At 42.3% G+C, this 26,028-nt stretch overlaps 1 protein-coding gene across 1 annotated transcript in view; it reads right to left on the bottom strand.

Moving 5' to 3' along the window:
- Positions 1-24,818, bottom strand: part of LOC118364271 (glutamate receptor ionotropic, kainate 3-like) — a 120,486-nt gene extending 95,668 nt beyond the window's left edge. The window contains exon 1 of the mRNA XM_052489374.1: positions 23,915-24,818. Within this exon, the coding sequence (XP_052345334.1) occupies positions 23,915-24,029 (115 nt within the window). The 5' untranslated portion in view covers positions 24,030-24,818. The remainder of the gene's footprint in view (positions 1-23,914) is intronic.
- Positions 24,819-26,028: the final 1,210 nt, after the last annotated feature.

The raw sequence follows: 26,028 nt of genomic DNA, 5'->3' as shown, positions 1-26,028 counted from the left end.
AACAGCCTCCAGAGCACATTTGTTGCAGATTGTAGAGCTCTGAACTTAGCTCGACTGCTCCATTTTTCAAGCGTTAAGTGGAGAGACGAGGGACAATGAGTCATAGTTCTGAGGAGCGTGCCCAATAGGAGGCTTGACAATGGTCCAGAGTTTCAAAGAACTCTCCCACAAAAAGGCCCATCCTTCACTACCTTTGCTCAAAGACCAACACAATGGCCACTGGAAAGCTTGGAATCGATCACCGTGTTCACCTGCCCACCTTCAGCTAGATGCAGTATAGACTAAAGAGCCAGAATCTTCTTTACAAGACTAACCATTAGACGCACAGCCTACATTAAAGGGAAAATCCCCCAAAATTTTATTTTGTTGATAAAGTCCCAAAATGTTTTGCATGTCAGCATTTGGAAGTGTATCAACAGTGGACTAATGAAACCAATACCAAAATATTTTTAGAGTGGATTTTCTCTTCAACTCAAGTTTATAATTCTTTCAAAAAACCAACAATGCCACAACATCATGTGAACTACACACCCATGTGTGTCTGCAAGCGTTTCTAGCTACTAGTGTTTGTCTGTTCAGAAATTACTTAATTACCATCTGGAGACACAGGAGTTCTTCGGCATGAACATCGAAACACTGGCTTGGCCTCCAGGCAACGCTAGTAGGCTAACGATACGCTAATGTGTCCCATTATGCGCAATTCACCAGGAGGGGATTCTCTTTGTTGAGCATCATGCTGTGGAATTCAGAGGGGCGCTGTATAATGATGCAGGCCTTTCCCCCCGTTTCATAAAAGATACAAGGGTAGTCCTGCTGAGAGTCATTAGCAGGGCATTTATAGTCTGCTTCTTTTCTTATCCACACACTCTCCGCTAGCATGGTGCCAAAGTGCTTTGAAGAAGCCACAAGGTTGTGCTGCTACACAGGAGCCATGGAAAGGAGGCCCAAGTAGCCCCTGCAGCTGATGGATGTGAAGAGGCCTCGCAAACATCTCACCGACTTACGGAAGGGCCATTAAGCTCCAGACGTTTATTTTCGAACCCTCTCGTAAAATTACTTTTATCCAGAGCTAATGTTTCCAAAGGGGGGGAGCACTTTGAAAAGATCCCTTTAAAAAAAATGAGGGAAAAAAAGAGAACTCTAATGGCAGTCAATGGTTGAAGGGAGAAAATAGCAGTTTGCCAAGCATGAAACACGAATTAGCACGGTGTGACACTGGTGGGGCGGAGAGAATCGCACCGCTCTCTGCCTCCCCTCTCTGGCCTCCCGATTACCATTCCGTCGACAAATTGAATCCGAGGCCGATTTGAATTCCGCGCCTGCATAACCTGTTATTTATTCATTGCTTTTCTCTTCCCTACATACCATTATGTCTAATCATTTGTTTTCAATACAGCGGCTGCCGCAACTGCGGGCGGTCTACCGATTTCACGTTCCACATGCAGCCTCTGGTTTCCAATAGAAAGAAAGAAAAAAACAGAGGAGAAGCTGTCTCGTGGTTATGAAGCGCTTAACAAAAAAATGAGGGCAATAGGGGTTAGGTGATAAAAAATTAAATTCCATATTTGGACATTCCTTTTGATCTTCTGAGAGGTCGACCATAATGCAAACGCCTGCGTGTTGGTTAGCGCCCTTGTGCAGTTCCCCACTGCCGGGTAATTACTCCATTACAGTGATACATCTCAAATCTGCTCACTGTTTACACAGTGCTTGCCCTCTCATATTAGGCTGTCTGCTATGCTTGACAAGAACATGATGAACGGTGGAGGCCCCAGACAGGGAGGGGGGATTAAATGGGGTTGCTGATGTTTGCCGCCACAGAAAAGATCAAGTTTATATAATGGACCATTTGTCTCATATTCTTCACCTTTCTCTTCCCTGCAGGGTTGAAGAAATGCAGTATACCCTGCAGTGTGTGTGTGTGTGTGTGTGTGTGTGTGTGTGTGTGTGTGTGTGTGTGTGTGTGTGTGTGTGTGTGTGTGTGTGTGTGTGTGTGTGTGTGTCTTCAGGTTGGTGTATGGGTAAGTGCCTCTGTGCATGTTTGGGAAGTTGCACAGTGAATCAAGTGGATTTTTTTTTTTAAATACCTGAACAGCTAAATGTAACCGTGGCTGCCTTTCAAGGCCCACATCAATGCTTTAGATAGACAGCAAGGTCTGATCCTTCCCAGCACGATTACTTTGACAACTTTTTTTACAAATAAAAAAAAATCAGGATGAATGTCGTAATAAAAGCAGAGGCATCTGCTACTGCAATTCCACAATGTCATTGGGGATAAAGGGAAATGGGAAGTGCCCAAAATATTGAATACATTTGTTGAACATCAGAGATTAATTTTGTAGAGGGACAAAATGGGCCTTCTGATTGGATGAAATATGGCTAATCAGGATCCGTTTTTACTGTAAATCAGCGGGAGGGATGAATCAGAGAGACATTTAGAGAGAACATTGTTTGCAAAAACATAACCACAAGAGAAGCCATTATCCGCATTATATTTCTAGAGAGTAGTCATGTACTACATGAGTTATGGAATGCACTTATATATTCCAATCAACAAGAACTCATGCAAAGTTAACAAATAACAATGTGCAGCACAACAAATAATTGCAGCAACAAAAAGGAGAAAAAAAACACAGCTTGGCAATTGAATGTTAATGTAGGTTGCAAATATTAGCCGTTAATTGGCTTCTACTGTGGACATTAACTGTGGCACGGGCAAAATGCCCCATCCTCCACATTCAGAGAAGAAAACAAATGGCTGCCATCTCCTTGACCTCAAACGGACATTAATTGCAGCTCATCCAGACTCATCAATCACAATGTCTGCACCCCAAATGGCACCCTATTACCTGCATAATGCACTACATTTAACCAGAACCCTGGTCAAAAGTAGTGCACTACTTAAGGAATAGGCTGCCATTTGGGGTGAAAACGATGTGCACACAGGTCGACAGCCACTCTGCTGACTTCCATGTGGCTTAAAATGGACTAAGGAGGTTCCTCATATAAAAATGCAGGCTATGACATAACCAGTGTTCTTAAAAATGCATGCTCGCAGGCACATAGCTAGATCTACTTGTCAACTGAATTATATGCCTTGCCTTGAATGGTTCTCTCTTCTGTAACTGTGTCCTGCAGGGAGGCGCTATGTGCGGAGGGAAGTGTATGTCATAAACAGAGTAGAAAACAACATTTGAATTGCAGTGGAGAGCTGCTTGCTGTTGCCTCTGTCACATACCGTAGTTCACATGACAAACATAAGGGTCAGAACATAAGATGGCGTGGGGCTTATAAGAGGTATAACATAGAAGGTCATGTGTCACGTGTAATTTCATAATAATATGTATGCTGTTCATGTCAAAACGTTGTGAAGGCCTGTCTCATCGGACTATTTTCCCTCCGTAGGTCAGAGGCTGATACCGTCACACCCTGATCTGTTTCACGTGTGTGTGTGTGTGTGTGTGTGTGTGTGTGTGTGTGTGTGTGTGTGTGTGTGTGTGTGTGTGTGTGTGTGTGTGTGTGTGTGTGTGTGTGTGTGTGTGTGTGTGTGTGTGTGTGTGTGTGTGTGTGTGTGTGTGTGTGTGTGTGTGTGTGCCTGCAGATTTTTCAGATTTTTTTTCCGCCTCTGGTCAGCACTACAGAGAGCGTGACACTTTGAGAGGCTGAGTTTAGTTTAGCTGACTGGCCATATCAAGGGAAGGCTATGTCCCCTTATCTCTCACAACCTTTGAGTTAAAAAACACACATCCTGGCAAACAGGGCTCGAGAGAGAGATAGAGGGGGGGAGTAGCGTAGAGAGAGGGGGTGGGGAGAGGAAAAGAGTGCACGTGTGTCAGGGAGAGAAGGACAGAGAGAGAGAGGGCATGTACTGGTATGTGGGTGTTGGGGGAGAGAAAGAGGGAGAGAGAGAACGAGGGCATGTGCATGTGGGGGGAGCATGTGAGTGTCTGGGGGAAGAAGAGAGGGAGAGACATGCCACCACAGGCATCACCGCCCCCCTCCACCATATCTATACCCAATGCGGGAACAAATGAATTACTGGTATTCAAAGTCCCTAGCTTATCTTCCGAAAAAGCATGGCACACACACACACACACACACACACATTCACATACACACCCGCATGCTGCAGTAGCATTAGCTAGCATGTTATTTCCTCTGATTACAACACTCTTCAGGGGCCCTTGACAAAGCCAATATTTTCTCTCATGCTTCCCCGTCTTTGACGAACATTCTTTGCTGAACAAATGTGTAATGTTACTTACTACAAGACACTCGTCTGCGACAGCCTTCCACTTCTTATTCAAATGAGGTGCAGAATATGATTGTGGATTTATTTTCCAATACTATTCTACCGCAATAGACCACAAGTCTATTACTGGCACAGGGGAGACAGTGAAACCTATACTATTCAAGTGATGTGACACTATAATCTTTGTCAAAGGAGCACTGAGAAAAGAGTAGGGTTACTACGAAATGTCTGGTAAACATATAGTAGGAGCTCAGTGTTGGGAATGGCTTAAACTGACTGACATTTTAATGGCGGCGGAACAGCTAGATATAGAATATTATACAGTGGTGTAGCCGGAGGGGTGAGAGAGACTGGCATCCAACCAAATCACCTGGAAAACATGAATGTCCCCTTGAAAGAAGCAAAAGGAAATATAGAATGTGGTTAGCAACAAACATGGGGTTCAGGGGGAGTGATTTTATCCAAAATATGTCTGAATAAAGAGACATATTTCCAACTGGACATGAATGAGCCCTGTGGTCACAGTCCCCCACTTCTCTTCGAAAATGGGATATAAGCTGGCAGCCAGCTAAATGCAATTGCACACATCAAGAGGGTCACAGTGATGTTGTCATCTTTTTGCAGTCCAAATACCACTACACAGGTCTAGACAGAGGAACATCAGAACAGACATTAAAAATAATCATTTCTGCTTCGATGGACAAAGTCATGTTTTATTGACAGTGTTTTGGATTACGAAAAACCCTTTAAGAGACACAGTAGCATGGTGTCATCTTGTGTGTTCCTTTCCTGGTTGAGTGAAAACAGCTGCTGGATTGAGTGACTGGATGTTGTCCCAGCTACCTGGTGAGTGGACAAGCCTGGACATGCTTGTGTGGCCAAGGCGAGCCTGCTGGGCCGTTGACTTGAGGCAGAAGGATGGACAACAGGAGGGCAGAGACGGTTTGCCAGGTAGCGACTGTGCTTGGGTGTTTGTTTGTTCGACAGCATGTACAGCAGTCTGTACATGTACCGTGTGTAGCCTACATGTGTTACTGGACTCAGTGTTATGGAATAGATATGATTCGGGCTAGTCTAGAACACACTTCGGTACAGTTATACACACATTCAAATGTGTTGGGTTTGTCCTAGGATGAACCGTTGAAATGGTATGAAGTGGGTGGATCTCCAGTAGTTGTGTGACTAACACCCACAGCCAATGAAACAAATTGCAACGGTCATAAAAGATTGGCGAGGACGAATCCGAAGTCTGAATTAATAGTCTGCGATTAAATAAATTGCAGTCCTCCAATAGTTGATATAAATGAGCGACATATGAACCAATAACCTGAGCTGGAACGCTCATTTCAGAATCATTTTAATTTCAATCATGTCTCATGACAAAATTTTTATGAATGCCATTATAGATATTCTATTAGAACTGCCGTGCTCAGGTCATTACATGAGTCCCATTTTCAGCTGGCGGCACTGGTGACAGTGAGAGAAGCCACCCTCTTTAACATCCATTGCTCAAGCTCAGACACCCAACGGAGAACAACTAATTCATCCCTGCTCTCTGTTCGCACAATAATACACTGTGTTACATAACAGCATATCTCTCTCTGAGAGATTTCATCCACTGACACCAAAACTCTCAGCCTTTAGCATGTCTCTGTAATGTGTCTTTCAAGCTTCAGAAGGAGAACTACTAACCACAGAGGAGGGATCCATTTGGACATTTATAGGGACAATATATAACATCCTGACAGTATCCTCCCATGCAGTTTGGACCCAACCACACAATGGTTAGATCCTCCAGACAGGCTGACTGGCCGTCCCTCCACCACCATCCCAAGTTGAAGTACGTGAAACATTTTTAAATGTGCATATTCACCGGCAAATGGAAAAGTAATACACTGTGCATTGTCCCACCTGATAGCATGTTAGCCCTGAACCACGGGGCAGAGTGGCGGGCTGATTTCTGAAGCACCCTGCAATCAATGGGTCCCTGACAGGGCTGAGTAAGGCTGAGCGGGTCTGTTCAGCCAGCGTGGCACCCTGCTCCATAGCTCATCAACCCCCATGGAGGGGCTACGTCTGCGGGGAGATCTCTCAAACCATCCATCACCACCCAGGGAGGCAATCACCAGCCCATTTCCATGTGCAGTTTTTTCTTACCTCCATCAATTCGTACAAATCAAGGTGTACAGATGACTGGCAAGCCATGGGAAGGAAGGGGAGGGGGGAATTCAAGGGATGGGAAAATCTGAAAATGGCAAGTAAAATAACCGTTCATGGGGTTGAATATGACGGAAAGGTAGAGATTATTTGGCAGAAAAAGTGTGTGCCGCTGTTGGTGTCAAAGTTGTCTGGAATTGTCCCTATGTTCCCAATGATTTGCAAAACACAATGCTGTCAGATCACATTCAGGCCCATGCACTGGACTTAGTATTGACTGAGTGCTCCATTGAGGTTATTTCAACCCTCAAATGTGCATAAGACGATTGGGAAACATGGGAAATGATTGAATGGTCATCAATTCCCTCACAACCGTCAGCGTGTAAGAACCTGTAATTGGTCTGAAAAATGTAAATGTATGGACGATAATCCAGTGAGAGGAGGAAGATGGGGTATTCGTAAAAGGGCAGGATAGGGGAAGGGAAAGGCCATTGTCCCCATGCCGGGATTACAACAATGAGCACATGCTGAACAGGATTGCATCTCCAGTTAGACAGGAATTGGAATAGAGAGTGAATGTATTACTATACCTTTATTTGAATGAAACCCCAAACAAAAGCTTATCTTTTCCTCCTAAAGGAACAAGAGTTTAAATGAGCGGTTGTTTCACCGCTCAAAGAAGAAAATGAGGGAGGAGAGGAGGGAGGAGGTTGTTAAGAAGGGAAAGGGAGCCCTTTCCTATCATCTTCATGTCTAAGATGAAACAAAGGCAAAAATGTATTAATAAATGAACAAAAGTCTAACATCCTGACAGTCTGATAAAGCCCCGTCTTTACAGTTGAACACTGAAGCGTTAGTCAGCAAAAGCCCATCATTGCAGGTAATATCTTCTCTGGTCCTCTCTTTTAAAGTTTGACAGTGGCTGGAGCAGCTCCCCGCTCTAATAGGCACCACTCGGAACACACACAGTGTCTCTCTCTCTCTCTCACACACACACACACACTCACACACACACACACACACACACACACACACACACACACACACACACACACACACACACACACACACACACACACACACACACACACACACACACACACACACACACACACACACACACACACACACACACACACACACACACACACTGTACACTGTACACTGTGCTGGCTCTGTTATCTCCAAAGTGCTTGCTCTGTCTATTGACGGAGAACATGCACGCTCTGATCTCTCTGCTCAGCTCGTGCCAGCCGTCATTAACGGCTGCAGACAGAGGCTCACAAAGCCCCACTGATTGTACCCTTGCCTCCAAGAGTGCCCCAAATAGGAATAAAGCTTTTTCAATCACCCTTACGATCTCATGTGGTTCAATCAGTGATTTTGGTGTGAGCAAAACCAACTATCCAAGTCTAACAATGGGCAATTTTGATGCATACATGAGTCAAACTTTGGATCAATCAATGAATTCTATACATAGCGTATAATGTACAGCCTAATACGTATATTTCCAGTTACTGTATCATTACTGCCATGTTCAATTACCTAAAAAAATGCATACTTCCTTCCTACTTTCCTTGACGTGATAACAAATTTGACATAACATGGATTGTTGGAAGCTGTGTTGTCTAACCCTTACTTTTACCTATCAATCCTTGTCAGATCAGTGATTACTTCAACGAGTACGTTTACATGCACACTAATAATTTGATGGCTGTAGGCCAAGTACGGCATTAGTAATCTAAACACCTTACTCTGCTTATCTTAATTGGCGTAAAGGTCATAATCGAAGTAAGCACAACGCTGATTAAAACCGGATATCTGAGCAATCTTTCAAATGATTAGGGCATGTAAACACCTCAATTGGAGTTCCAGTGGTGTATTGGATCTGTGCATGTCCTACACCAGCAGTTCAAGCCGCCCTCTTTTGCGTGAGTGAAGAGAGTTAGAAAAAACTCAAAGTATGCATCATAGACATCCAGGTAACGGCCAAACTTGAGTAAATGAGGGATACAGTGTATTGAAAGCAGGTGCTTCCACAGGTAGTTATACATGCTTAGGGTCATGTATAAAATGGGCTGGGTAGGCCATTATTTTGGCTGCCATGGCTATTTTGCATCATGCTTAGGGTCATGTATAAAATGGGCTGGGTAGGCCATTATTTTGGCTGCCATGGCTATTTTGTTACCCCAATAGGATGACAATGCTCCTATCCACAGGGCATGGGTTTTCACTGAATGGTTTGATGAGCATGAAAATGATGGCCGTCTCAGTCACCAGATCTTAAACCCAGTTGAACACTTATGAGAGACTCTGGAGTGGCGTCTGAGACACCGTTTTCCACCACCGTCAACAAAACACCAAATTATGGAATGACTCTTCGAAGAATGGTGACGTATCCCTCCAATAAGGTTCCAGACACTTGTAGAATCTATGCCAAGGCGCACTGAAGCTGTTCTGGCTCGTGGTGGCCCAGCGCTCTATTAAAAGATGCTCTACGTTGGTGTTTCCTTTATTTTGTCAGTTACCTATAGTTTTCACATGCAAACTTTGTGTCCAAACACAGAATCAAATAGGCTTCCCAGAAATAAGATGGTAGAACGTTTATTTTGACTGCCGATTTTTCTGAATGTATCAAAGTCCCATGTAAAAGGGATGATGACGGAAATTCTTCTTCTTGTGAAGCATGTAAACATTTTAATAGAACTATTGTATTAATCTGAGTATTCACAATAATCGCATTATTGTGTTCCTGTAAACAAACCCAATGAAGGGAAGAAGGAAGGATTCATTTGAAAAGTATTCAAACATGACTTACGTTGCAGGTTGCGCTCCACAGAATGCCTACGTCTCCCTTCAGGAATGGGCCTGTGCACATTTAAAAGTAATGACTCTTTGAGACAGACAGGCGATCCATACGTGGACAGTGCAGCGAGAGCAAGTGCAGGGCATTAAACAAGCATTCATTCTGGGACGCCCCCTGCATGCCAATCATTTTAAGTGTGGCCTTTCTCTGTTGGTCATATATCACTGTACAACAATCAGACTGGTAATGTTGAGGGTCTCTTGTTCTCATAGGAGATACTGTACTTTGCAAAATGCCATACAATCTATAGTAGGTACAAGTATACTTTGGTTGAATGAAATCCCAAAAATGTGTGATATAAGCAATATGTGAACGGAAGTGACATAACTAATGTTACATTTCACTATTTTGACATATATAATGACACCATGTTGGGACTGTATGTGAATGTTTTCATGTATCCAGGATGTAAGAGTGAGGAACAATACCAATCCCATGAAAAATCAGAGGGTTTTTTGTATTACCACCAAAGGCAGCCTTACCCTCTCCTCAACCCTAATGTCTGACATTTAGAAGAGATCACTTTAGACATTCAGGGTATTGCTGTTTCTAAGCTGCACTGCTCCTGTATGTTTACGTAATATATTTTACCGTCTAGACATCGCATCGTCGTAGAGGGCGGCTGTTAAGCTGCTATTTCCTGTGTTTATTTCCAATCCTAGAGGTCACTGATGCACCTCTCACCTCAATGTTCTTGGGCCTTAGCAGAATGACTCAGCAGTGCCTTTGACATTTCCCCATATTTCCCCTATTTCCAGTGTAATGAGCTCACTGCACATTTGCTATCCCTGGCTGACGTCATGTTTTAGATGGTATCAGGATGGCAGAAGGGATGATTGTATGAAAGGATTCCATACGCATATGAAGACTATAATCTTCAAGATAATATGAAAAGGTAATGGTATAGGAAACCTACAAAATATGAGCAAGATCCCCCTCTGCAGTTTAGAAAATGCTGTCATAATGCTGTGCTGATACACATTTACAACACATGTTTAACTTAAGTCCAGTTATAGAATATTCTGCTAGGCCCGAATCATATACATACTGTATAACAAAAATACACAGAATAATAATTCCTTAGATCTAAAATGATTAGCATGGACAAAAATGACAAACATTGTTTACTATCCGACGTCAGAGTAATTAATACCTTGCAGATCTCTTGTTACATTTACATGTGATCGTTGTGACATCCTTCCGCTGACTCGTCTAAGCAAATAATAGTCACTGATTAAAGACTATTGTTCCTCATGCAAATGGTATAATCTCAAGTTTACCCTTGATGTCATGCACCTAATTAACCAGTTTCAAAATTGCTCTTTTTTTAGTACAGAATATAGATCAGATTTCTCACTCTCTGTATATTGTGTGTACTGTAATATCAGGTTGAAGTTTAAAGGTTAAGGGCTGTTGTTCGTGAGATTGAATGTTCTACGCTTGACTGACTCCTGCTCTGCTGGACTTGTAGCCAGCGATTCACTATTCATTTTCATCACATCTTCGAGCAATATGCAAGCCACACTACTAGTGATCAAATGAACAGTGACAGATTTTAGTACCAATGTCGTCTATAAGCCTCAAGTCAGCGGTGCATTATGAAATCATGTATAACCTTCGTACTGTATATAGACTGAGCCATGATATGAACACTAAAATGCATTATACACAGATGGATCATAGACAGTGTTATTGCACCCAATTGTGGAGTCAAAACCCATGTCATGACAAAGAAGACAGTGGTTAACCAAAAAAGACTGGCAATTTAGAACAGAACTATAACACCGTGGAACCAAACCGAGCGCTACTATGAGTAACTGGAAACCGTTACATGTTTTATTTGACCTTTATTTAACTAGGCAAGTCAGTTAAGAACAAATTATTATTTACAATGACGGCCTACCGGGGAACAGTGAGTTAAATGCCTTATTCAGGGGCAGAACGACAGATTGTTTTTACCTTGTCAGATCAGGGATTTGATCCAGCAAACTTTTGGTTACTAGCCCCATGCTCTAACCACTAGCCTACCTGCCATGAACAAATCAATCTTATAAAAATACTGAGGGGAAAGTTGAGAGTGAAAAAATATACATTTGAGAAAAACACTGCGGCGAAACTACTCATTAACTCTCTTTGATAGAGAATTGATTTTGGAGAATACGCGTGCTGATTAGACCGAGGACCAATCAAACACTTCATTCTTGATAAAAAATAAAAGGTCAGGCGTCATCCAATCACGTCGCAGATTGGCAGGCCCCTTGCTGACAACATAAACTGCTATTACTATGACAGCCATCCCAGGCCTTCTAAGATTCTCGCTCACTTCTGTAGTGGTGACCTGAGGGAAGGGTACTGTTCTGAACGTTGGATGGAATGCCCTTCTGCCAATGCTATGATTCATGCATGCATCGCTAATAGCTTAGCTGATCTGCAGTGACAATCCCAAGTCGCCCACTAACCTCCACTCCCCCATTCATTTCCTCTCCCGCGCCTCCCCATCAATGATAATCTCCATCTCAAGTCCCATCTATCTTCGTCTGGGTACATGCAGAAGGGCAGGCCTTAAGTGATTCATAGCATATACTCTGTGGTTAACCATAGTGCACCCCGGGGACAGTAGACGGTTAAACATTCCTTTAGATGGAGGAGGATACCCAGGTTGTCTTATATAGCACACAGAGAGGCCAGAGAGGGATCTTCAGGTGCTTTCACTGTGTTAACTAAATTGACAGTGGCTTCCAACCTCCAAGCTATCAGTCAATGGTGGGAGTGAGCGAGTGCAGTAAACGCGGAAGCTTTGACCCAGGGAGGTTTGTCTTAGCACCCCCCCCCCACCCCCCGCCATGAAACCTCATACACAATGCAGGGAAGGATTCACACGACCAGACCTGACATTTGCAGCGTACCCATAACAATAAGGTGCCTGATTAAAAGGGCAGACTGAAATCATACCACGCCCTGTACATTGTACTAAGTCCCAGCTAAATAGGATTTAAACCCTGTGCCGCCCACTGATACCTTCGGTGTCAAATCCTGATTAATATAAAGAGAAGGAGAAAAGGTCTCGCTATTGTAATGCCTGTGTAACAAGGGGTGTCTTAGAGCTGAGTAGTTACACCAGTATACACAGTCCGTGGACAGATAAGGCTGTATTTTTATAGAGAAGGCGGAGGAAACTGCTCCGTTGAATGCCGTGCTATTTGAAAGGCGACGCAATAAAGGCTCCGTTTTTATCTTGCTTGGGGCAATGCACAAAAGAAGCGAGCATAGCAACGTGGCAGGTTTTAAAATTGGGATCAAAAGGTTCAAGCTAATTAACAAACTAAATAAGAGTCTCCCAAGCTGCGTCTGCTCTCTCTCTCCCCGTCCCTCTCCCTCTCCCTCCAAATAATGGATGGGAGACCATGACGGTGTGTGTGTGTTTGTGTGTGTATGCATGTGTGGGATGGGAATGGAAAGAGGATACCTAGTCAGTTGCACAACTGAATGCATTTAACTCAACCCCTCTGAATCAGAGAGGTGTGGGGACACATTTTACACCAACAGGATCGGTTCCAATTAACCATGCTATAGAGCACCATGACCCACAAAATAAAATGGCTGTCAAATCCAGGAAAGCACACCTCCGGCTGCTATAATGACATTTAGTCCCAGGAGGCTGCTGGGGAGAGACAGGGAGACGGATAACTGACTTTATCATGCGTGCAAGCTGTTTTTGGTTATGTTCAATTCAATACATTACCTCAATACTTCATAGAGGCGGCAGCGAAGCCTAGTGGTTAGAGCGTTGGACTAGTAACCGGAAGGTTGTGAGTTCAAACCCCCGAGCTGACAAGGTACAAATCTGTTGTTCTGCCCCTGAACAGGCAGTTAACCACTGTTCCCAGGCCGTCATTGAAAATACGAATGTGTTCTTAACTGACTTGCCTGGTTAAATAAAGGTAAAATTTAAAAAAAAATACCGAATACATAAGAGTAATCTATAAAAACAATAAACAATACTCAAAACTCCTGCCCAACTCAAGTTTTTGGCTAATTTTTTCAGAACTAGACGGACGCATTGATTTGGGGGTTGCTCAATATTATTTATTGAAATAGTTATCAGAAGCAAATGCTTGCCGCAGATCTTTCACTGTGGAGCGCACACTTTGTAGTATGATATGAAAACACCATCTGGTGTGGGAACACAGCTAGGCTAGCTGTGTAGCTAAAAGGCGCTACTGTGTCACAGGTTACCTTACTGTTAGGGATATCCGTTACATTAATCCTCAATGGATTTTGGTTTGAATAATCATTACCTAGCATGCATAATGCAACAGCTCTACTAATGTAACACGGCAGGTGTACTCTTTCTTGAGACAACGTTTGTTGCTACGTATAGCATCATCATGGGGTTTCCCGTTGTGTCAACGTTTTCATAAGGCCTTATATTAAACCTTTCCTATTATGGTCTTTCATTAGAATTTCATTAGATTATGTCAAAATAGTGACACTAATATTACTTGTATGTCACTTACGCTGACATATTTCTGGATTCATAACACGTAACACATGAATATGAAAGTTCCAAACAGTAGCCTTATATTTCAGTATATTGCCGGGAGTGTTTGCTTGTTTGTAGGGTAACATTGTGTCTCCTATGGAGCAGAAACAGTGTGTTCTGATGACAGCGGAGGATTGGAAAGAACACGTTCTGAGACAGGGCCCTCTCCTGAACAATATGAACATCTGCCGTTTCTCATCAGCTATATTCAAGCTAATGACGGGCCGCAAGTGTGCTGACAGTGAATGGAATTGGATTGTGTACAAGAGCCCCTGTGAGACCAGACATATGTTCTGGAGTGTGTTTGTGGATGGAGTTTTTGTGAGTGTGCGTTTATGTGTATTAGTTGAAGTGTCACTATATATATATATATATGAGAGAGAGAGAGAGAGAGAGAGAGAGAGAGAGAGAGAGAGAGAGAGAGAGAGAGAGAGAGAGAGAGAGAGAGAGAGAGAGAGAGAGAGAGAGAGAGAGAGAGAGAGAGAGAGAGAGAGAGAGAGAGAGAGAGAGAGAGAGAGAGAGAGAGAGAGAGAGAGAGAGAGAGAGAGAGAGAGAAGCCCTCTGGCATGAGTTATTAAGTGAAGACGTTGTGTATATTGTGCCTGTGTGGGCGAGTGAAGTGTGTTTTTGACAGGTAGAATAACTGTTGTATCCTTCTTCCCTTTCAATCTCCGTATCTGTCTCTGCGTCGTCGCTAACAGAGACCACTGCATCACACACATTAAAGGAGCCCACTCTCGCTGGATACAATTGTACTGTGACCTCTCCCCGTCTTTGTTCGTATGCACCGCAACAACTCCCAGGCTGCTAGCCTAGCGCTCTGCCAAGAGGATTCTCCCTGCTTGCCGCCGCCTCTTCTGTCTAGGGACAGATTAAATTCACATAAATTAAATAGTCGTTTTCCACTCTGGCAATTGATGGCCATCTTAATTTCACACAACTGTTGATGTGTTGTTCACCTCTTGCTGTTGCCTTTCTTTATCTTTTATTTTATTTTATTTTATTTTTTCACCTTTATTTAACCAGGTAAGCAGGTTGAGAACAAGTTCTCATTTACAACTGCGACCTGGCCAAGATAAAGCAAAGCAGTGCGACAGAAACAACACAGAGTTACATGGAATAAACAAGTGTACCGTCAACACAATAGGAAAAAAAAGAATGTCTATATACAGTGTGTGCAAATGGCATGAGGAGGTATGGCAATAAATAGGCCATAGTAGCAAAGTAATTAGAATTTAGCAGATTAACACTGGAGTGATAGATGAGCAGATGATGGTGTGTAAGTAGTGATACTGGTGTGCAAAAGAGCAGCAAAGTAAATAAAAACAATTTGGGGTTGAGGTAGGTAGATTGGTTGGGCTATTTACAGATGGACTATGTACAGCTGCAGCAATCAGTTAGCTGCTCAGATAGCTGATGTTTAAAGTTAGTGAGGGAAATATCCAGCTTCAGCGATTTTTGCAATTCGTTCCAGTCACTGGCAGCAGAGAACTTTAAGGAAAGGCGGCCAAAGGAGGTGTTGGCTTTGTGGATGACCAGTGAGATATACCTGCTGGAGCACGTGCTACGGGTGGGTGTTGTTATCGTGCCCAGTGAGCTGAGATAAGGCGGAGCTTTACCTAGCATAGACTTGTGGATGACCTGGAGCCAGTGGGTCTGGCAATGAATATGTAGCGAAGGCCAGCCGACAAGAGCATACAGGTCGCAGTGGTGGGTGGTATAAGGCGCTTTGGTAACAATACTGTGATAGACTGTATCGAATTTGCTGAGTAGAGTATTGGAGGCTATTTTGTAGATGACATCGCCGAAGTCGAGGATCGGTAGGATAGTCAGTTTTACTAGGGTAAGTTTGGTGCCGTGAGTGAAGGAGGCTTTGTTGCGAAATAGAAAGCCGATTCTAGATTTGATTTTGGATTGGAGATGTTTGATATGAGTCCGGAAGGAGAGTTTACAGTCTAGCCAGGCACCTAGGTATTTGGAGTTGTCCACGTATTCTAGGTCAGAACCGTCCAGAGTAGTGATGCTAGTCGGGTGGGCAGGTGAGGGCAGCGAACGGTTGAAAAGCTTGCATTTGGATTTGCTAGTGTTTAAGAGCAGTTGGAGGCCATGGAAAGAGTTTTGTATGACATTGAAGCTCGTTTGGAGGTTAGTTAACACAGTGTCCAAAGAAGGGCCAGATGTATACAGAATGGTGTCGTCTGCGTAGAGGTGGATCAGCAAGAGCGACATCGTTGATATACAGTGGGGCAAAAAAGTATTTAGTCAGCCACCAATTGTGCAAGTTCTCCCACTTAAAAAGATGAGAGGCCTGTAATTGTCATCATAGGTACACTTCAACTATGACAGAAAAAATGAGGGGGAGAAAATCCAGAAAATCACATTGTAGGATTTTTAATGAATTTATTTGCAAATGATGGTGGGAAATAAGTATTTGGTCATCTACAAACAAGCAAGATTTCTGGCTCTCACAGACCTGTAACTTCTTCTTTAAGAGGCTCCTCTGTCCTTCACCTGTTACCTGTATTAATGGCACCTGTTTGAACTTGTTATCAGTATAAAAGACACCTGTCCACAACCTCAAACAGTCACACTCCAAACTCCACTATGGCCAAGAACAAAGAGCTGTCAAAGGACACCAGAAACACAATTGTAGACCTGCACCAGGCTGGGAAGACTGAATCTGCAATAGGTAAGCAGCTTGGTTTGAAGAAATCAACTGTGGGAGCAATTATTAGGAAATGGAAGACATACAAGACCACTGATAATCTCCCTCGATCTGGGGCTCCACGGAAGATCTCAAACCGTGGGGTCAAAATGATCACAAGAACGGTGAGCAAAAATCCCAGAACCACACGGGGGGGGGACCTAGTGAATGACCTGCAGAGAGCTGGGACCAAAGTAACAAAGCCTACCATCAGTAACACACTACGCCGCCAGGGACTCATGATGAAACCAAAATATAACTTTTTGGTAAAAACTTGTCGTGTTTGGAGAACAAAGAATGCTGAGTTGCATCCAAAGAACACCATACCTACTGTGACGCATGGGGGTGGAAACATCATGCTTTGGGTCTGTTTTTCTGCAAAGGGACCAGGACGACTGATCCGTGTAAAGGAAAGAATGGATGGGGCCATGTATCGTGAGATTTTGAGTGAAAACCTCCTTCCATCAGCAAGGGCATTGAAGATGAAACGTGGCTGGGTCTTTCAGCATGACAATGATCCCAAACACACCGCCCGGGCAACGAAGGAGTGGCTTCGTAAGAAGCATTTCAAAGTCCTGGAGTGGCCAGTCTCTAGATCTCTACCCCATAAAATATTTGGAGGGAGTTGAAAGTCCATGTTGCCCAGCAACAGCCCCAAAACATCACTGCTCTAGAGGAGATCTGCATGAAGGAATGGGCCAAAATACCAGAAACAGTGTGTGAAAACCTTGTGAAGACTTACAGAAAACGTTTGACCTCTGTCATTGCCAACAAAGGGTATATAACAAAGTATTGAGATAAACTTTTGTTATTGACCAAATACCTATTTTCCACCATAATTTGCAAATAAATTCATAAAAAATCCTACAATGTGATTTTCTGGATTTTTTTTCTCATTTTGTCTGTCATAGTTGAAGTTTACCTATGATGAAAATTACAGGCCTCTCTCATCTTTTTAAGTGGGAGAACTTGCACAATTGGTGGCTGACTAAATACTTTTTTGACCCACTGTATACAGAGAAAAGAGTCAGCCCGAGAATTGAACCCTGTTCACCACTATTTCTCTCTCTTCTTTCTGTTGTCGGGATTCTGATTGCACACAACGGCCTTTTTCCCAACCTCTTGAAATATTTGCGAGTCATTTAAAATGAGAAGTTTGCATGAACCCCGGTGAGGAGGATCTAGGCAAGTGTGTGTATGTGAGAGATAGTGAGTGAGTGAGAGAGAGAGTGAACAGAGAGTGCTCTCCTTCTCACCTGCATTCTGTAGAAGCTAATCACGTGAAGAACATTTTCTGGTTGGAAGGGATAAATACCAGCCTCTGAAGTGACTCGTCGTGTTTGGAGAATTTCAACCGATCAGCAGCTCTAATTCTCCTCACAGAAGTGTGGCTTTAGAACATTCACAATGCATACAGCAGGAAATACATATTGAGACTTCTCGACTGTTATTTCACACACAAAATGTATTTAGGTAGTGTTTTCCCCAAAGCATAAATTACATTTGGGGAGACAAAATGAAAACGCAGACATCGGCTGTTAGAGGAAGGGCAAAATAAATGAAAGTGATGTCATATCATGAGGAAGATTGATTGACTGGCCATGATGACGTATTAGGTACAGTAGATAAAGTAATTGAATATTCAATACATCCCTGTCTGGCACTTAAAAGCAGCATCAAGAAAGAAAAGAGACAAGAGACTATAAATTAGTTTAATTAATATTCTGCCTACAACTAAAATGAAATAAGCATAACTATAAGTATCTATTAAATGGTTTGTGGGCTGGTTTGTAATTTCATTGCTTCTCAGCATAAGCATTGGCTGCTCTATGACAGTGAGGCATGAGAGTGAGCCATCCATTATATATAAAATCATTGCCATTGTTCTAAGCTGTTGAAAAATTAATGTCTCTTCACCTACTGCTCAGGTATTTATATAGTTGCATTGCATCACTTAGCTTTCAGTAACTTCCCTCTAAACGTGTCATTTTACATTCTAAAATGGGTGCTATAGCCTACCTCATGACAAATTAAGTATACTCAAAGCTCAGTGGTTGGGTGAATTTGTTACATAACCATTGGCGTCCGTTGAAGTTGGCATAACTTAAAGACGAAGTCCGGGATCTTAAGCACAACAACATATTGTACGAATTGGATTCATCACATATCAAACTCAATTTAAAAGGAACCACCAGCTTTCATGTTCTGAGCAAGGAACTTAAACGTTAGCTTTCTTACATGGCACATATTGCACTTTTACTTTCGCATTATTTAAACCAAATTGAACATGTTTCATTATTTATTTGAGGCTAAATTGATTTTATTGATGTATTATATTAAGTTAAAATAAGTGTTCATTCAGTATTGTTGTAATTGTCATTATTACAAATACATGTAAAAAAAAATAAAAAAAAAAATGGCCTTTTAATCTGTAACGGCTTTTTTAGGTCCTCCAATAATAGGTACGATATCGGCGTTGAAAAATCATAATCGGTCAACCTCTGCTTTGAATAGCGGGTAGTTAGAACGCAAGAATGCTTCTTTTTGCGAGACTGTCCTTGAAAGAGATCATGTCTCGCTTTGTTTAGTTTTTTCTCAATGGCATGCTATAGACAAACACAGATTAGGTCGTTGGTCTAGTCTCTGATAAAGCACAAGCAAATGCCTGGATTCATGACGATTGTACAGTGTTGCACCATTTAACATGGTCCTTGTTTCCACGTATGACTGAGAGAATCAATTTAATCATGAGCACCGGTAGACACAATCAATCGGTGTCTGAGCTTCACTGATTACAAGCTAAAACCAGACTCATTGTCAACCAGGGTAGCTAGCAAAAAAATATACTAAAATCACTCTATTCTATATACCATAGAAATGATGGTATGAACACTAGTTGTTTAGCAGGGTAAATACAAGAACAAGAAGAGGGAGGACACTGAAGGTTAGGAGCAATAAAATAGGCCTAGATATAGTAGAATGAGTCTTCTCTCTTTTCTTCCCTCAGACGTTTACAGACCTGCAGAAGGAGCGCGATTGACCATCTGGCCCTCAGTATGGAGCTATGCACTGTAAAAACACTCAAATCAATGGAAACAACTCCACCTTGGATGCCCACCATTACACAGATGGTGTACTTGGAGAAAACTGCTTAGGCTTCCTAACGAAGAGCAGACACTGCACAGACAGAACACCCCACGCCACTGGCCCGCCACCACCACCCACTTCCAGTGGATGTTGCTTGCTTGTTTGCTATTGTAACGTATTGTTCCCACGCTGGCCGGCGACCATGACCTCCAACAGGGCCCTCTGGTGGTCTGTTGATAAATGGCTTTGACCCGGAATTTGAGTGTGTGAAAAGTATACTCGTACACAAGCACAACACACATACCCACGGATACACTCTCTTAACGTCACACATAATGCACATGCACACAGCGGAGTCGTTTCAACTAAACCTAGGGTATGGGAAGCTAAATTGATTCCAGCCATTATCACCGAGTTGCTGTAGTGTCACCACACCTCAGTCAATAGGGGACTTAACACTCCACAAACAAGCAATACAAGAATTCACTGCTACGCACCGGGATTAAAACTCTAGTTTAGTTTCATGTCAAGTCAAACAGCAGTTACCTAGCCAAAGCCATCTACTACAGCCATCTTTAGGCGCTGTTCCCTGCAGCTGCATCGATGCGCTCTCCATAACCCTAGCCAGCCAGGCTACCACATGGTCCTAAAGTCAACCCTCTAATATCACAAAACTGCATTTGGCTTTTAAAGGTTGGAATGATTTTACTAGCCTATTTTTAATTGTTGATGTTGGGCTAGGTTATGGTGACTGCCAATTGACACCCCTTACACACAGATAGTCTAGGGTATAACATGTACCATACATGAGCATGCGATGATGCCAATAGACAAAACATACAGTAGATTACGTGCAGACAGACATACAAACCCATTGAAAGGCACTCAGAAATTAACTTAAAAATTAAGGTTTACAGAGACAGTGTTATTGACATAGATGTCACTATATTATTACTGTATAGAATATGCCTAAGAAGTACAGTAGACACAACCAGCAAAAAAGTATTTAGTCAGCCACCAATTGTGCAAGTTATCCCACTTAAAAAGATGAGAGAGGCCTGTAATTTTCATCATAGGTACACTTCAACTGTGACAGACAAATTGAAGAAAAAAATCCAGAAAATCACATTGTAGGATTTTTTATGAATTTATTTGCAAATTATGGTGGAAAATAAGTATTTGATCAATAACAAAAGTTTATCTAAATACTTCGTTATATACCCTTTGTTGGCAATGACAGAGGTCAAACGTTTTCTGTAAGTCTTCACAAGTTTTCACACACTGTTGCTGGTCTTTTGGCCCATTCCTCCATGCAGATCCCCTCTAGAGCAGTGATGTTTTGGGCCTGTTGCTGGGCAACTCGGACTTTCAACTCCCTTCAAAGATTTTCTATGGGGTTGAGATCTGGAGACTGGCTAGGCCACTCCAGGACCATGAAATGCTTCTTACGAAGCCACTCCTTTATTGCCCTGGCAGTGTGTTTGGGATCATTGTCATGCTGAAAGACCCAGCCACGTTTCATCTTCAATGCCCTTGCTGATGGTAGGCTTTGTTACTTTGGATAGGATAGGATAAGTAATCCTTCTCACCCCCCTTTAAGATTTAGATGCACTATTTTAAAGTGACTATTCTACTGGATGTCATTAGGTGAATGCACCAATTTGTAAGTCGCTCTGGATAAGAGCGTCTGCTAAATGACTTAAATGTAATGATGTAATGTAAATGTCCCAGCTCTCTGCAGGTCATTCACTAGGTCCCCCCGTGTGGTTCTGGGATTTTTGCTCACCGACCCCACGGGGTGAGATCTTCCGTGGAGCCCCAGATCGAGGGAGATTATCAGTGGTCTTGTATGTCTTCCATTTCCTAATAATTGCTCCCACAGTTGATTTCTTCAAACCAAGCTGCTTACCTATTGCAGATTCAGTCTTCCCAGCCTGGTGCAGGTCTACAATTTTGTTTCTGGTGTCCTTTGACAGCTCTTTGGTCTTGGCCATAGTGGAGTTTGGAGTGTGACTGTTTGAGGTTGTGGACAGGTGTCTTTTATACTGATAACAAGTTCAAACAGGTGCCATTAATACAGGTAACGAGTGGAGGACAGAGGAGTTTCTTAAAGAAGAAGTTACAGGTCTGTGAGAGCTGGAAATCTTGCTTGTTTGTAGGTGACCAAATACTTATTTTCCACCATAATTTGCAAATCAATTCATTACAAATCCTACAATGTGAATTTCTGGATTTTTTTTCTTCTAATTTTGTCTGTCATAGTTGAAGTGTACCTATGATGACAATTACAGGCCTCTCATCTTTTTAAGTGGGAGAACTTGCACAATTGGTGACTGACTAAATACTTTATTTGCCCCACTGTACTCTCACACACATTCTGACGTGTTCACGTAGACACATTTTCATGCATTGCATTTGTATGTTTTTGTTCATGAGGACATCAACTCAAATTCAGCACATTTTCTTGGCACATCCTTGTCATCTGCCTTTTGTCAAAAGCCTAACTCACGGATACAGAAAGAACTGCACCTGCACTAGAAGAAAAATCAAAATGATATTCACAAAAAAATTGCGATAAAGCAGCTGTAGCACATTTCAAGGTAAATTTGTCTCGGGCTGTGGCATTTCAACTACAAGACTTGTCACAGACTATTTTCAGACTCCATTGAATGTGCTGCGGTAATAGAAAAAAAGGTTATTTTAACAAAATTCTTCAATTTGCATCACTAAAACACAGCATACTCTGCGCAGCATCTAAGAAATCACAACTCTCCACAACAATGTCATAGCTGTTCACAATGCTGCAGTCAATCATCAAGACATGACCAGCCAGAATAAACGATGACAAACCACATCTGTAATACTCAATACAATGCATAGTTTTCTAGTGAGGCATCATGGTTTGGCTTGCTCTCAATATTTTTCTACTCATTTATATAGGAAAATGTACATATATAGGCTACTCATTTCAACTACCAGAAATCAACATTTACTTATCCAAATATTTGATTATTTAGAATGTGTACTGGTTATTTGGTTATGGTTATTTGTTGACAGGTTAGAAACTAGACTATGGTGTAGCCTAATAACTATGTAATAACATATATTTTACTGTAAGACATAGGCCTGCCTCTTCTTTAAAAACAAATGGACTGGATTTGGGCAAAATAGAATATTCCCCGTGTTTGTTCACTATTTTACATAATGACTGGTTAGGGTATCTGTTAAAACAAAATATTCACATTTGTCCTGGGCCCTATCATTTAAATTGAGCCTTGTGTAGCTACGTTAATGTCGACTAATGCCATTTTGAGTAATTGTCCTGCATGGCACCAAGCCACTTGTCAAAAGCGATTTGCCTTGGGACAAAAACCTATTGATCTTCATTCTGTCCCTCTCTCCTCCCGGCACAAAACGCTTCATCGTATCGCCGCGCTCAGAATGAGAATTCTCACATTGTTTTACTTGGAGTGATTCCAAAAGACAGCGGCAGCATCACGTGCTCACTTGTATCATCACATTAACCGTAAAGCAAGGGGGGAAGATTGGGAAAGAAAAGGCACTAGAGATCAACGCAGGAGTTGCTTACAAACTTCCTTCACTCCATAGGCCTTCGCGTCATGCGGCTGTCCAAAGCAGGCGACACCTGTGCCATCTCAGCACACTTAATATGTGTTGTTGTTCCTTATTTGCCCTCTCTTAAGTGCAATAAGATGTTTGGGTTGTGCATATTCATATTGTATTGCTATGCAAACTTTATCTACTTTTTCAAACATTTTTAAGCATGTCAACCTTCTTCAAAAATGAATACAGAGGTGAGATGAAGACGAATCATGTGTGTTGATTGTAGGGTGTACTTATAACGCATCAACAATATCGATTGCCACATGATGAACATATAATATATTATCTGAAAATAATGAGTAGGGGTTCTTCTTTTTTTACACATATCGGATACAATGTGGTTGAATCTAAGCCTCCTGGCATGAAGTCACAATAGTGGCACAGCATTTAATCCAATGTATCACTGTCGTATAAACTATTGTGGGCTATATATAGTCTCTGCAATATTGCTTTAGATGCACACAATCATCTGATGGCATACCTTTGAAATGGGCGTAAAAAAATATATATATTATAGATGAAGGGCAATGACCGTTACTCCAAGAACCACAGATGCTGCACAAGCACAGATAGAGACCCTCACTTTGCTAAATAGATAGGATTTCCACTCCATGAACGAAACTGATTCTTTACCTATAGCCGGTCCATATTGCAGATAAATAGACAATTAATGACACTTACCTATTCGAATGACATGAGGCATCCCACAAGAGTACTGAATCCAAAAGAGACATAGAATGGCCGATGTCCAGTATTCCACAATCGAACTCCGGGCAGACAACAAAGTGTTTCGCATGATTGTAAAGTCGTGTGATCCACTTTTTAAAATTCCAAAGTCGCTTCAGTGTTGCTCATCAAATTTGAATTCGACGGAGTCATATGTGGGTTTGTGTGTCTGCGACAAATGGGCTCTCATTGTACTTGGTGCAACATTCTCCCAGTTTTTTTTCACTCTCAATGCTTTGAACGGCTTGTCAAGATTATACCCCAGTTACACAGTGTTACACCTGCGAATGCTGGCTGCTACAATTAGCCTGCACGAGTCTGTATCCCTTCCCCTCCTACCGTTGATGCTATTTGTCTGCTGGCTCGAGAACAACCGGGCTGGATTCCCGTACAAACGCGGAAGGGGACTGCGCCTGCGGTACTTTTGGTCGCCTCCAACGATGCTCTCTCTGACCGGTGTTAGCCACAAGAAGCCTTGAAAACCTGTTTCTTAATAAGTTTCTTCAGAATTCATGCAAGCTCATAACATATTTCAAATATATAAAATATCAGTGTTGATTTGAAATATTACATTTGTCAAAAATGTAGCGTTAGCCAAATTGTAGTTATTATCATGCTGAATATTGTCTAAATGGTAATTAATGTTCATCTAGAAAAAAATTACTCGAAAGGTTTAAGAAAAAGCTTCTTCATGATGCAGTAGTCGTTGCTGTCTGTTTTCCTCATGGCTTGGTGAAGGAATAACCTATTGCGCTCGAAGTTTTAGAAAAATCAATAACAAAATATCCGTGCACGACCAGAATGGCTTTTTAAAAATGGAATGCTTGTTCAACTCGCAACCTGTGCGTGGTTGGACAGATTCACTGGTGATGATGTTTTTTGGTACTGAGCAAAGCTTGGGTTGTGGGAGCGAGCGCCACCAGCCTTATTCAATAGTGCCACTAGAGGCACTTGAATCATTAGGCATAAATCACAATATGTCTATGAAACATTTGACACGTGAGATTATACCACCAGATTACTAAATGTTCAATTATTGCTTATTTCTACTTATTTTACATCTATGTGTTGATGGTGCACTTTTGGTTAGATTAATGTTCCCTAAAAAACTGTTGAAAAGTTCAGTATAAATATCTTGTTTGTCATTGCTTCAAATGCATATTCTGCCAATTCTACCTAAACAATTGCAATGAAACACACTACAAAAGTTTCCCCTTTTAATCTAACAGTGTATAGTCTACTCATCCCACTGAGTTATTTGGAAAGAATAGGCTGCTCAAATGTAAAGTTGGCTCTATGGTAAAAAAGTGCAGCCATGTCCTCACTCCATTCAGGCCTAATCAACATGTTGAGAGACAAAGAAAGCCTGCGAACAAATGTAGCAGGAAACGATTGAACGAACGGGTTGAATTGTGTATTTACATGTAGGGAGATAATAGTCTGGCAGTGGGGCGTGGGCCACTGACAAAGCAGACTGATCATCACGGTTATTCGGAGAGCTCTGTCTGCGTCAATGAGCACATTAAACTCACGTAACTGCTTAGTGCCTTTCTGTCTGCCAATTTGTCATGCTTTATATGGAGCCGTCCGTCGCAAGACGGTGGGTGAAACATGATTGCGATCGCATAGAGAGTGTGCCACCGCCTGCAGTACACAGCCCCCTCTCTCCGCAACTTCCTCTCTGCTGTAGGTATAGTAGTGACTGTGTGGAAGTATCAAGTCACATCACACGTGTATTCATCTACGCGGTGATACACAGTACCGTATTATTTACTGCCATGAAACATTCCAGTGAAAGACGTACATTAATTATATCAGCTTGTCACCTTGTTAGAAATTGAATTTATATTTTAATGAATGAAGGAAAGGCTGGTAATGAAATCTCGCGTCTTGTGACGGCCGGCCGCCCAACAACCTGCCCGCTTGACCCTATCCTCCTCTCTTCTCCAGACCATTTCCGAGACTTCTCCCTTACCTCACCTCGCTCATCAACTCATCCCTGACCGCTGGCTACGTCCCTCCCGTCTTCAAGAGAGCGAGAGTTGCACCCCTTCTGAAAAACCTACACT

This window comes from Oncorhynchus keta, chromosome 31 (assembly GCF_023373465.1).
Source record: "Oncorhynchus keta strain PuntledgeMale-10-30-2019 chromosome 31, Oket_V2, whole genome shotgun sequence".
Classification (NCBI taxonomy): Eukaryota; Metazoa; Chordata; class Actinopteri; order Salmoniformes; family Salmonidae; genus Oncorhynchus; species Oncorhynchus keta.
This window is presented reverse-complemented; position numbering and strand designations above follow the sequence as displayed.